The sequence below is a fragment of the Delphinus delphis genome, chromosome X (genome assembly GCF_949987515.2).
Source record: "Delphinus delphis chromosome X, mDelDel1.2, whole genome shotgun sequence".
In the NCBI taxonomy this organism is placed as follows: domain Eukaryota; kingdom Metazoa; phylum Chordata; class Mammalia; order Artiodactyla; family Delphinidae; genus Delphinus; species Delphinus delphis.
In genome coordinates, this window is record NC_082704.1 from 83377571 (window position 1) to 83391132 (window position 13562).

A 13562-nucleotide genomic window follows, 5' to 3' on the forward strand; every position below is an offset into this window, starting at 1 on the left:
CAGTGGGCCCACACTCATGGAATTCACTGGTTTACCATGGTCTCCACCATCTTAAAGCAGCTGGCTGCTTTGGAATGACCAGCTTTGGAATATGGAATGGCCCTTAGAGGACTCAGTTACATTGAGTAATACCTTGCAGGTGATAATACCTTGTAGGGCTGGGCAAGCTTCTCCAGGAGGCTGCATGTGCTCTCAGTCAACATCTAACATATGGTGCTGTTTTTCCCATAGCCAGGATTCGTGGATCCAGGAATCAAGGGGTGGAAATGGTACCTCTAGTGACCCATTAGCAAAATTTTTGCTTCCTGTTCTCATATTATGCTCTGCTGGCCAAGAGGTCTTAGTTCCTCCAGCAGACACAACAATGATTCCATTGAACTAGAAGTTAAGACTGCAACCTGTCCATTTTGGGCTCCTTACGCCTCTGAATCAGTAGGCAATGAAGAGTTACTGCGCTGGCCGGGGTAATTGATCTTGACTACCAAGGGGAAATCGGGCTGCTATTCTATAACAGAGGTAAGGAAGAGCATGTCTGCAATACAGGAGATGCCCTAGAGTATCTCTTGGTATTATATGTCCCATGATTCAAGTAAATAGAAAGCTACAACAACCCAATCCAGGCAGGATTAGTGATGACCCAGACCCTTCGAGAATGAAGGTTTGGGTCACCCCTCCAGGTAAAGAACGATAACCACTTGTGGTGCTTGTTGAAGGCAAAGGGATTATGGAACAGAGGAAGAAGGTATTTATGAACACCAGCTGTTACCACATGACCTGTTACAAAAATGAGGACTGTAACTGTCCTGAGTATTTCCTCCTTTTTTGTTATATGTCTGTGTATGTATAATACCTTTCTTTCCTTCCCTCTGTTAACCCCTTATCATGTAACATAAGATGTATTCACTTTATATCATAGTATTTAAGTATTGTTATTAACTTTGCATCATAGTATTTTAGTTACGGGATAATCAAGAAGAGTAAACTTGACTCAAGGACTTTACCTTCTCTTCTGGGGAAGGACTTAGTGCATTTTTGGTGTACGCAGGATCCTTGTATCATGTTAGGTGGAAAGATGACCTTGTTACTGTCTTCATTTGGAGAGTAAGCATGACTTTAGGAGTTGTGTACAAGTGCCGAGTTGACCGGGCTGGGGGTAGATTTGTGATGGTTAATTTTATGTGTCAACTTGGAGGGTGTTTTGGATGAGATTAACACTTAACTCAGTGAACTCTGTGTAAATAGGTTGCCCTCCATGAGGTACGTGGGCCTCATCTACTCAGTTGAAGCCTGAATAGAACAAGAACAACCTCCCCCAAGCAAGAGGGAATTCTCCAGCAGGCGACCTTCAGACTTCATAATGTACCATCAGCTCTTCTGGGTCTCCAGATTGCCAGCCTTTGGACAGAAACTGTACCACTGGCTCTCCTTCATTTCTCAGCTGCTAGCCCACACTGCAGATTTTGGACTCACTAGTCTCCAGAAATGTGTGTGGCTGTGCATTGCAATGCTCACTTCATCCCCACCCTGTAACTGCAATAAAAATCCAAGTCAGTCTCCTTTCCTGTTCTCTCAAGACATTTTCAAACCAGCTTTGGAAGCCTGTCCTGCTCTCTCCATAAAATCTTTTTTTGTGAGTAATAAATCTTTGAATATCCTCGTGGTGTGTTAGTAGTATCATCAGTCTTGACATCTGAACCAAATTTTGGATGGAGGTCCATTGTGTCTTTATAGAGTGCCCACGACTGGTGGCCTCTGTTTACAGAAAGACTTCCTAGCTGGACATGTGAAGGGAAAGTGGAGTTGTAGGGGAATGGCTCCTCCATGGTGGCCTGACACCCTTGCATGTCTCCACATAGGCTTGAACTGCAGTTAATCTGAGGCTTGGTTAAATGCCTCATGACCTCCCAGTACATGAGGAGATGGAATGCTGTAAGGAGCCGCTACAAGGCCACCTCCCACACACCTCCTTATCTCCTCTAGGAGTCTGTCATGAGGCAGTTTCTCATCACATACCAGTTTCTGATGAGGTATGGGGCACTCTGTCCTGTGCCCCTTAGAACAGACCTGGAGAACATAAAATCACTCAGCTGCAGTCTAGATGTGGCTGTTCAGTAATGGAGTATCTCAAAACTTGCATTACCATCACACAGCCCCCTTTGTTTCTTTGTTGTCTTTTAGGGAATGTGGGGCAAGCACCTGGGGAGCTGGCACCTTTGGCTCATTTTTCTTTGCACTGTATATTTAAGTAATAAACTGTCTATATCTAAAAGTAGCTCATTGTATCTTTACCAGTCCAATCAGTCAGGTCTTGGCCTTGGCTTGTCTTGTATGTGTGAATTTGTTACCATATAATCCTGATTGTTAGTTATATCTTTTACCCATAAAATAAAATAATTAGCATACTTGTATTCATTCAACAGTTCTTAAACTTAATAAATACTGAGGGCTTACTATTTCTTTCAATCATTTGTATTTGGGAAGCCTTCAGTAAATTATCAAATGCAGCTGTGGGGCCAGTTCACCACCTGAGCGAATATCCCATAGTACTTTATGAAGCTAAGACGTTACAAATAATTGGTACTGGAAGATTCTGAAAAATGGAACCATCCTTTATAGACAAAATATTCTTCCCAATAAAGAGAAATTGGAGTACAAACCACAGGCATCTTATGGTGTCTCATTTTTCACATTTCCAGTAAACAAATACCTGGTAAAATAACAGTAATATATTTTTGACATGTAGGACGTATGACAATCATTTATATAATAAAAATGTTATGGGCACCTGTGGGGCACCATGTTCCAGGCTCTGTGCCAGACTCTGGGGACACAGAGACAACCTAGTCTGGGTCACAGAGCCAGGGGACCTCAGAATTTAGAAGGTAGAGACATGCTAGCTAATAAGTATAATTTTGATAAGAACTATCAAATAACAAAGCAATGGGGTACCTGGGAACATCAGAGTATACCTCACCCCAGGAGATCAAAAATGGTTTTTCAGAAGCAGTGCTGTTTACAAAGGCAGGGGCTATGATTGCCCCCATTTTTCAGATGAGGAAACTGAAGATTAGGCAGGCAAAGTAACTTGGCAGAGGCCACACAGCTAGCAGATAGTCAGGCCAACTTTGAACCATGGCCTGTTGGACTCTAAAACCACTATTTGTTGTAATTACAACCATCACCTACCATTCTATTCCCCTAGCTCTGTTTGCCTCCAAATTAAAAAAATCTGCTAAAATCAGAGTAAACTCAAGTTAGGAAGAAACTTCCAGGGAAAGATGAATGAAAAACTTTTTGTAATTTTTCTGTTCCTTCTAACAGGGGAACCTTTAAAGTGAAAGCTCTGCCCAGCTGTGAGCAGTAAAGCGCTCTGAGGTAAACCTTTCATCTCCTCTCTTCCAGGAAACAGTTGTTTCTGGGGGAACTGCTTGCTCATGTGATTGGAACACAACCTAGAGGACAGTAAGGAGTAGAATGGGCAGCTTCATCTTCACAGCCCTTCACACTTATGAATTTACTTATTTTATTTATTTTAGGCTGCATAGGGTCTTTGTTGCTGCGTGAAGGCTTTCTCTGGTTGCAGTGAGCGGGGGCTACACTTCATTGCGGTGCCCGGGCTTCTCATTGCAGTGGCTTCTCTTGTCGCGGAGCATGGGCTCTAGGTGCACAGGCTTCAGTAGCTGTGGCTCACGGGCTCTAGAGCACATGCTCAGTAATTGCGCCGCACAGGCTTAGTTGCTCCACAACATGTGGGATCTTCCCGGACCAGGGCTTGAACCCATGTCCTCTGCATTGGCAGGCGGATTCTTAACCACCGCGCCACCAGGGAAGTCCCTTCACACTTACGAAGGTGTTTATCTTCCCTGGAAGGGACCTCCAATGCTGTTCTCACTTTCTGCCTGCTGCTCCTTGACCCACAAAATAAGTCAGGACAGACCCTATGTTTGTTGATTTCAGTACAGCTGCATTAACTCTGACCTAGAAGGTTTTAGCCTTTACAGAATTCTAAGCACAGTTCAAAACTGAAGGAATATCTGCAGTCTGTGAAACACAAAATGGTTCACTGCAGTCAAGAATGTTAACTACTTACTTTCTTGTGTCACCTACCTTCAAGTATAACTTTAAAATTAATGAATGTGTAACTAACACATTCTACAGCCATTATTCTTCTAAAAAACTATTCAAAAAAATCATTTTGTGGATTTTTATAATTCCATAAATTTGCTCTCTGGAGACTTCACCCCTTTGATTTTCACATTGATATGAACTGGACTTAAGTGTTGTCAAACATCTTGCTCAAGAGAACATGAGGATCCATTCCCATTTTCCAAGAGACATAAATAAAAATTTAACTCTTCTTATTTCCATGGGCCAAATTGAGAAAAAAACTCCTAACAATGGTCTGTAGCAAGGGAAACACTAACTATCCCAGGGTATGCTGCCCCTCTCTTTTTGGGCATTTGACCTCTTGGGCCAGAAATGGCACCCCAGAGCCCACATTTACTAAACAATCTAAAATTTTTCTTCTTCTCAATGCCTCATATATTAGCTTTAATAAGAATTCTGATAACTTTTTGTTAACTTTTTATTATGGAAAATGTCAAATATACAAACGTGGAGAGAAACATATATAATGAACCATCATTTAACCATCACCCAGCTTCAACAATTATCAAGTCAAGGCCAGTCTTGTTTCATCAATATCTCCAACACAATTAACATCCAGACTTATTATTCTAAAGCAAATTCCAGACATCATTTCAACTGTAAATAGTTGAGAATGTATCGCTTAAAGATAAGGACTCTTATTTTCAACATAACCACAATACTATTATTCCAACTAATATCAAATATCAAGTCAATTTTCAAATTATCCAGATTGTATCAAAATGTATTTATTTTACAGTTTAGTCAAATCAGGATCTGAAAAAGATCCATATATTACAACTGGAAAAAGATCCATATATTACAACTGGTTAAGTCTCTTAAATCTCTTTTAATCTATAGGTTCATCCTCCATTTCTTTCATTCTGGCAATCATTTACTGAAGGTACTAGGTCATCTGTCCTGTAGTTTCCTGCAGTCTGGATTCTGCTCATATCATCTCTGTGATGTAGAGTAATGTTTCTCTGTTCCCTGTATTTTCTACAGATCAGGAGTTATGTCTAGAGGCACAGTCAGATTTAGGTTAAAAAATATGAAATATATTTTTTCATAGGTAGTGTAGTGTACTGCCATTAGCAGACACATAATGTCTGGGATGACATAGACATATGAGTAAGAATTTTTGCTTTCTAATATCTCACAAATGCCTTTAAACACTTGTGTGACACCTGATGTACAAAAGCCACATATAAGCTAAACAGACAGCATTTGCTGTACTAACAGCAGATTAGAAGGTAAATGCTTTACCACTCAGTGTCATTACAAAATATTAATTTTATAGACAAACCTTCAGTGATATCTACCATATTTCTAGTGATGTCTTATATGCTAGATATATAAAAAAGACGAAGGAAATAAGTAAGGTCTTTGCACTCAAGGTCACATAACCTGGTGGGAAATACTGACATATAATCATAAAAGCACAAAAAAGGCCATAGGTGCAAAATTAGAAGTCTGTACAGATATAGTAGTAGTGCAACAACCTGGAGAGTAGTCATTGTAATAAACAGGGAGGAAGTGTCCAAAAGGATAGGACGAGCTGTGTCCTTGGGAGTGTGAAAGAGCTCACCTGTCTTCACAATTCCATTCATCATAGGGTTCACATACTTGATTCTTTCAAAGTAAATCTGAACAACATCTATGCCATTCACCTAAAAAAAAATATCTCATTAATAGTTTTATTGGTTCATCAATTCCTCTAGTCAACAAATATTTACTGAATTATGGTTCATCAACCACTTTGTATTGGAAAAGCCTTCAGTGAATTATCTAATGCAGTTCCACTATAAGGCCACATGAGAGCCTGAGGAATAACAGATTGTCCTAGTTAAAATATAAAGCTAAGAAATCAATACACTAGTATTACAGTGTTATAGAAAACACTAGTAGTAGACATTTATAATCTGTGGATCAATGACAGATGTCTCCAAATTTTAGCCACTGTTCTAGGCTCTGAGGATATGGGCAGGCTGAGTCCTAGTCCTCAAAGAGTTCATAGTCTAACAGGCCAAACAGTCATTCAGAAAGATGATTACAATACTAGAACAATGCTGAAAATATTTCCTGTTTTGCTTGGTGCTTCCACAAAAGGAACCCTGAAAAAGAGAACTCTGGCCAGTTGTTAGTACTATAGGTTGAAAGCAGCATTTTCACCTTCCTTTTCCCAGTTAACAACTATTGATGGAGGAATTGCTCTTTCTTCCACCTAAAGGGAAGTGGGAGGAGCAGCTCCAGCTTCAGAACCCCTTACCCATCTGTCCCAGAAGGGCCCTCTAATGTTGCTAGTACTTTAGAAGCTGCCTATTCCTGTTGCTTACACGTGTGTGAGCCCGTGTGCAAGCACACATACACCAATATTTATTTGATGTTTCTAAACACAAAAATGTTGAAATATTTACAGTTCTTTTAAAATTAAACCATACAACAGAATTCAAAATATTTATAGCCACCCCCATCCCTTTCAGAGTTACTTCTTTCAACAGTGATCTGATCAGCAAAACAGGTTTCTTAGAAAATATAATATATTGGGCATCCAGGGAAACGATATATCAAACATATCAATATTACCTTTACTCCAACATGTCTTCTTAAAACTTTTGTTAAGGCACTTGCCCAGTTTGGGGGAAAAAACCTAGTCTTTAAAAAATATGCTGGAAACAAATTTCTACCTCATGTCTGAAAGTCTTAATTATCTTTGATCAATGCACTATTTCCTTTCTGGAGAGAATGAATTGAAAGATTCATCTGTACATTTTTAGTGTAATAATCTTATAAATAATGCATGGGTGCTATGTAATGACTGTAGGAAGAAAATTCCAACTGTTGATGGATCAAGTTCTTGGAGGATGGAGGTTAACTAGATACCATTTGGTTTGTTACCTCTGTGTCAACTGTTTTAAGCTGAATTCCTTGGATTTCTCTTTTAAAATGAAAGACTTTTTAGGTTCTTTCATTTAACTTTTTCTTGACTGAACTCCAAAAGCATAACAAGACCTGACCATGTGAATTTGAAAGCTTAAAGTGTGATAACTGTAAAATGTTCTTTTGCAATTTAGAAATGAAAGGAGTCTTACAGATTGCATAAATTGAAGATAACTGGGAACTGAAGATAATCCTAGCAAGTGATAGAACTCAGTACAAATCTTTCAGAATTAAATACGGCAAATATCTGCAGGCTAACAAGAGTTGATTAACATCAACACTGTACTTTTCACATTTGTCAAATACGAGTTGAAAAGTCAAAACAAGATGGTGCATTATTATCTCTAAGGATGCCATGTACAAGTTAAACCTCCCAGGTGCTTGTAGCAACATTTTAGATGGAGACAGTATTATATATGAAATGGTCATAAAACAATAATCCAATTTCACTGCTGTTACTGTATACTTTGAAAAATTTCAGGTTACTGAGAATATCATTCATTGATTTGGATTGTTAGAATAGGAAACGTCAACTTGTGGGATTTAGAAAGTTTGTTTAAAAAATAAAATATCTTTCTGTACAAAAACATATTTTTGAAACACATATTTGATAATTCTACATAATTTTGAATATGAAATAATAATTGGTTTTTAAAATCTGTTCATTCTCTACTCATTCCTTTGGCAACATTGGTTTTGTCAATTACAATACGTACTTTATTTAGACATATTTCTATATAGCAAAGACCTTATTTTAAAAATTGGCACCGAAGTTGAAAAAGAAAACGTAGTGATATTCAATTCTACCAGTGATTGTGTTCTTTATAAAAGGTTAATTTATAGAATAAAAATGTGTTTAAATTACAGTTATTATCCACTTATATTATTATTGATCTGTAGAATATTTTTAAGATGTTAAGTGTTATATATAGAAAGACACCCCCCACCCATACTCTTTTCACAAAGTAGGCATTTCCTCAACCTTCTTGAGAAAAGATCAAGAGTTCCAAGTTTCTAAACTTTCAAAATTTCTTAATACAGAGTGCATTAACAGTGACCCCCCCAAAAGTTAGTTGACTGACACAAAATATCTATCAATAATGATTAAGAAATATGACACATTCTAGGTTGCCCTAGAAATTAAAAATGATCTTTCTAAGTGCCAATATCCACTTCATGAAGTAGGCTTTACTCTACCTACTTACTATGGCTAGGGGAATAAAGGTAGTCCAAAAGAAACCTAAGCACTTTAGATAGGATCCCTAATTTCAAGCAAGTACTGAAGCAAACATAAGCGCTTTTAACTTGGCACCCAAAAAAGTCTGTCATGTGACACAAAACCTTTATCCTAAATCTTTAGGAGAGATCGGCCAGGCGTCCTAACATTTTGAGAAGTCTGTAGCAGCTGAATATCAAGAAAGCTAACTCACTCAACTGGGATGTAATTACCATATACTATTCTAGTCCTTTGGCTACTGGTATTCAGACAAGTTTAAGTGGACTATCACAAATTCACATATGCGGACTTTCATTCAAAGACTAATTTGTATTGAGAGAATGTTGTTCTAGGGCACTGAAACAGGAGCAATGGGAGTTGGAACTCAAGCATGCTAAATCACACTCGGAATACAGTTTTCATAATATGTACATATTAGGCTATGTACATAACAATACCTTCCCGAGAGGGCGATTACTCTATAAAATAATATTTTGCTAAGCTACATTTGGGCTAAATGGGAAATGGCTATTTCAAGTAAGAAGTAAAAAACTACCAGTTGTGAAAATGTTCTGAAAATCGAATTATCCACATATGAATTAAGCAGTTTCTGAAAAGGGCAAATTAGATCACATATCTGAAGATAAAATTATTGTTCAGTGTGGAAAGAGCACATGATGTAAAATTTCCCTGGTGGTGCAGTGGTTAAGAATCCGCCTGCCAATGCAGGGGACACAGGTTTGATCCCTGGTCCAGAAAGATCCCATATGCCACGGAGCAACTAAGCCCATGCAACATAACTACTGAGCCTGTGCTCTAGAGCCCACGAGCCACAACTGCTGAGCCTGCGTACCACAACTACTGAAGCCTGCACGCCTAGAGCCCATGCTCCATAACAAGAGAAGCCACCGCAATGAGAAGCCCGTGCACCACAACGAAGAGTAGCCCCCGCTCGCTGCAACCAGAGAAAGCCAGCACGCAGCAACGAAGACCCAACGCAGCCAAAAAAAAAAAAAAAATTCTTAAATACTTCTTTGAAATTCAACACTGGTCCTTCAAACCAATCCCCATCACAGAAGGGCTTGCTGACAAGGGCTAATGCTGTGAATGAGAAAACAACTTAAGAGAAAAAATTAATGAAGTTGCCATACAACCAAGGTGATCAGATTTTAAAGGCCTTCACTACAAAAAACCCACAAGACTGGTACCAAAAGTGCACATACGCACACAGACACACGCAGACACATACGGACACACACACACGTGTGAACTGTAAAGAAAAAACAAAACCACAACACGTATACACGTGTACACACACACACACACACACACACCCGCCCCCCAAAGACTGGGTCAGCAGTTAAGGCACCTTTATAAAAAACAAACAAACAAACAAACCAAAAAATCCCATGTGGCTTTGGCTTTCCGAAATGTGTTACAGTGCTACCAAGAAGCGATTCTGAAAGCATCTGAAAACGTGCAAAATGTCTGAAAACAGTGCCTGGCAACTGAGACAGTTTGCAAGCGTGATTCAGAGGTCTGCCAAGGAAACAAAAGAAGCCTCCCTCCTCCCGGTGAGACCTCACACGGCATCAGGGGCGCTCCGGGCACTATTTACTGTCAGGTAGGTGGAAAGCAAGAGTCTGTGCAGGAGCGGTACATACTAGGGATCGCTCTCTGGCGGGGACGGGGCCATGGAGTTTCCACTGGTTGGGGAACCGCCCAGCTTTAGTTTTTGCAGATATTCGGCATGCACGGGCTTGTGGCACTGGAGAACCTTGATCGCATCTTCGACTTTGAACCACTCTCGCTTCCTCCCAATGCTAACCGAATCTTCCCAATCCTCCAGAATCTCAGTGACAGTCAGTACATACACGTACGTTCTGTGCTTGCGATCTTGGTTCTGCTCGAAAATGCCCAGGAGCCGGCCCAACTTCCCCTTGACTCCCGCCTCTTCGTACACCTCGCGGACTGCAGCACCGCCCGGCTCCTCCTCGGGCTCCATGCCCCCGCCCGGCACGATCCAGCGGTCCGGGTACCGACTGCTACTCACTAACAGCACCTCGTCTTCGCGCTCGCTCCGGAAGCACAGGCACGCCGCCCGCTTCTTGAACCCCTCCGGGTCGTAGGTCCGCGTCTGGTTCGGCTTGCACTTCATCCTCGAGGCCGCTCGCCGCTGCTCGGGTCCCCGCTGCCGCCGCCACCGGGACGAGGGACTCCGAGGTGCTGCCGAGAGAAAGGGCCGCGGCGAGGGGCGGCGAGAGGCGGCGAGAGAGAGAAGCGCCTCAGCCCGCGAGCCCCGGGCGCTCGGGGAAGATGAGGCGGGGGCGGGGACGGAGGCGGGGGCGCGCGAGGTACGTCAGTCGGTCCGTCCCCCCGCGCGGCCGGGGGGTCCCGGGCGCAGACGCCTGAGTGGAGGAGGCGCCACCGCCCCCGCCCCCATCCCCGCCTCCGCCCCGGAGCCCGCCACTCTGCGCGGAGCCCACCCGCGTCTCCGGTGCGCGTCCGCGTCCCTCCCTCCTCAGCCGACGGGGCCGGGGTTGAGCGAGGTGAGGCGCATTCGCGGGCGCGTCCGCGTCCCCGGGCACGTGCGCGTTCCCGTCGGAGGGCGGGGGGCGGGGGTCTCGTGGCTCCCGCAGCGCGCGGCGCCTGGGGCGCACTGCGCAGGCGCCCCGCACCTCGGGGCTGGGAATCTGCAGCCCCCGGGGTGAAATGCACCGCCTTGTGACCTGGGCCAAGCTTGCTTCCACGTGTGCCTTCGAGCCAGACGTGGCTGTGGCGCGGCCGGACGTTTCTCCTCACCCTCCCCACCAGGTTGCAGGAAACACACACGCAATCGTTTTACACACAGGACGGACGGTCAAGTGCGTGTGGTCCTCGTCATCACCCATAAGGTAGAGTGCCGGCTTACTTACAGGAAGGCCCCGGTTTTGTCAAGACGATCCTCGGTATTCTTGACAAAACAGTACCTAATCTTTGCTGAGTCATATCATGCAGTTTTGTTTCTTCAGCAGGTTCTTCACCTTGCCAGGCATCTCGGCACAGCCCATAAGTGAACACCTTTCTTGAACCCCTATTGACATCTTACCCAACCTCTGGTCCTCGGTTTGCTCAGCAGTAAACTCCTCACCTACTTGGTTCAGACCTTTGCACTTTGGGTCATGTTCACCCAACAGCTGGAGAACCACCCAAAGCAGTGTTTTATTAAATCCCAGGAATCTCTCCCCTCCACACACTCCACCCTTGTCTCTCTTTCTCATTGAGAAGTACTGGTTGAGGCTTTGGGAAACATGCCTCTGGCAATCCCTTCATATTTTGCATGTTGATTTTTAGAAGCCTCCTGGCCAGGGACTCCAGCAAGGCCACTTGGTGCTCTCTCCCCTCTGTCTGGTCATCCTGTCCCCTTGGCCAAGAAGTGGCCCTCCCACAGCCCCAGATGTAACAGCCTAAAGCCTTCCCCCTCCTTCGTATTTTTTCTTATTGTTTCCCTGCTCTCACAGTAACCTGTGGAGAAGACCTCTGATATCCCCTCCCTTTTGCCTTATTGCAACTTAGGCATCTTTGTCTCTCTCTTACCCACAGACCGTCTGCTGGCATCAGGCAAGCAGGATCACAACACCTCACTTTTCCAGTGAAATAATCCATTCATCAAGGAGAAATTGAATCGGAAAGGTATGTGGAAAATGGTTACGAAACATACAGTCCGGTTTTTAAATAACAAGTTAGTTCAGCTTGCCAGTTCAGCTTGTTCCACGCCGTGTGTATCCAAATAGCTCATAAAATTGATTCTGTTCCTGGTGGCAAGACTACCCTCAATATCTAGAAGTATAATAAGACAAAAATATATGCGCATAATATAATAAAACTGTATGAAGAAAATGGTAAAATGGAGAGATGAAGAGAATGACCTCAACCAATAGCGATACTAGTGCTAATGACCATATTTTACCGATATATGGATGATCAAGGAACATTTGGAGGAAGGCAACATACCGTGATTAAAAACAAACTAGGAGGACTTCCCTGGTGGCCCAGTGGTTAAGACTCTGCGCTTCAATGCAGGGGGCACGGGTTGGATCCCTGGCTGGGGAACTGCCTCACGCCGCGAGGTGTGGACAAAACAAACAAACAAACAAAACACAACAAAAAAACCCCCAAAACACTAGGAAAATAGATTTCAGCACAGGCTGTATACCTCAGTGTGCCCATACTCACAAATAAATGATGTTAAACAACTAGAAACAAAATCCATTATAGTCAGGATCTAGGCAAATATACCAATTATCACCCATATTATTACATATCATTTTAGATTTTCTCTCCCGTGCAATGAGATTGTAAAGAGAAAAAAGCCTACCATTTTGATAAATAAGACAAAATTGTCATTCTTAGCAGATGGTAGGAATATATTCTTGGGAAACACCTAAGAAACGATGTAAAAATAAATTTCTTTAGGGCTTCCCTGGTGGCGCAGTGGTTGGGAATCCGCCTGCCGATGCAGGGGACACGGGTTCGTGACCCGGTCCGGGAGGATCCCACATGCCGCGGAGCGGCTGGGCCCGTGGGCCATGGCCGCTGAGACTGCGCGTCCGGAGCCTGTGCTCCGCAGCGGGAGGGGCCACAATGGTGAGAGGCCCGTGTACGGCAAAAATAAATAAATAAAAATAAATAAAAAATAAATTTCTTTAAATGGTAGACGTTAATAAACATTAACATTTAAAATCCCAAGAGCTTTCATGTATGCCAGCAATAACCCTGTAGAAAATATAATGTGGAAACGATGACATCACAGTAGCAATATCAACCACTACAAAGTAAACAAAATACCGAGGGATCCTAAAAAATATGGTTAGGGCATTGTAGTAGAAAATGATAAAACTTGTACTCAACTCTAAAAGATATTTGAATTAATCAAGAGGAACTTTAGCAAAGCTGGGAGATTGGACTGGTGTCTGCAGGGAGGTGTGGACCAAACAGGCCCCAGCCACATCACCAGTCTGCTTCACAGTTACCAGGTAGTATGTCCTTGTCTCACCAGAGGTGCCGTTTTATAGTCTGCTGCATCACTCCCACATCAGATTATGCCTATGCAATGTGTCTGTGCTGGGGGTGGGGCATATTTATTGGAAGGGGGAGGAGAAGCAACATTATAATATGGAAGGAGGTAGAGACTGAATTCCTACTGGCAAAGTCATAACATGTTCCTGGATAAAGAGATCCACAGGTTGTAGGTTTAGTGCAATGCCAAGGAAGTTTCCAA

At 42.7% G+C, this 13562-nt stretch overlaps 1 protein-coding gene across 2 annotated transcripts; it reads right to left on the bottom strand.

Annotated features, from left to right (window-relative positions):
* Positions 1-5716: 5716 nt before the first annotated feature.
* Positions 5717-10697, bottom strand: LOC132417902 (diphosphoinositol polyphosphate phosphohydrolase 3-beta). Of its 2 annotated transcripts, XM_060001768.2 has the most exons (2): positions 9967-10697; positions 5717-5816 (listed from the first exon to the last, which is right to left on the bottom strand). In XM_060001768.2, coding segments are annotated over exons 1-2 (495 nt in total). In that variant the 5' UTR covers positions 10461-10697; the 3' UTR covers positions 5717-5815. The 2 variants fall into 2 exon arrangements, with proteins under 2 accessions (XP_059857751.1, XP_059857752.1); XM_060001769.1 differs by lacking the exon at positions 5717-5816 and having other exon boundaries at positions 9966-10697.
* Positions 10698-13562: the final 2865 nt, after the last annotated feature.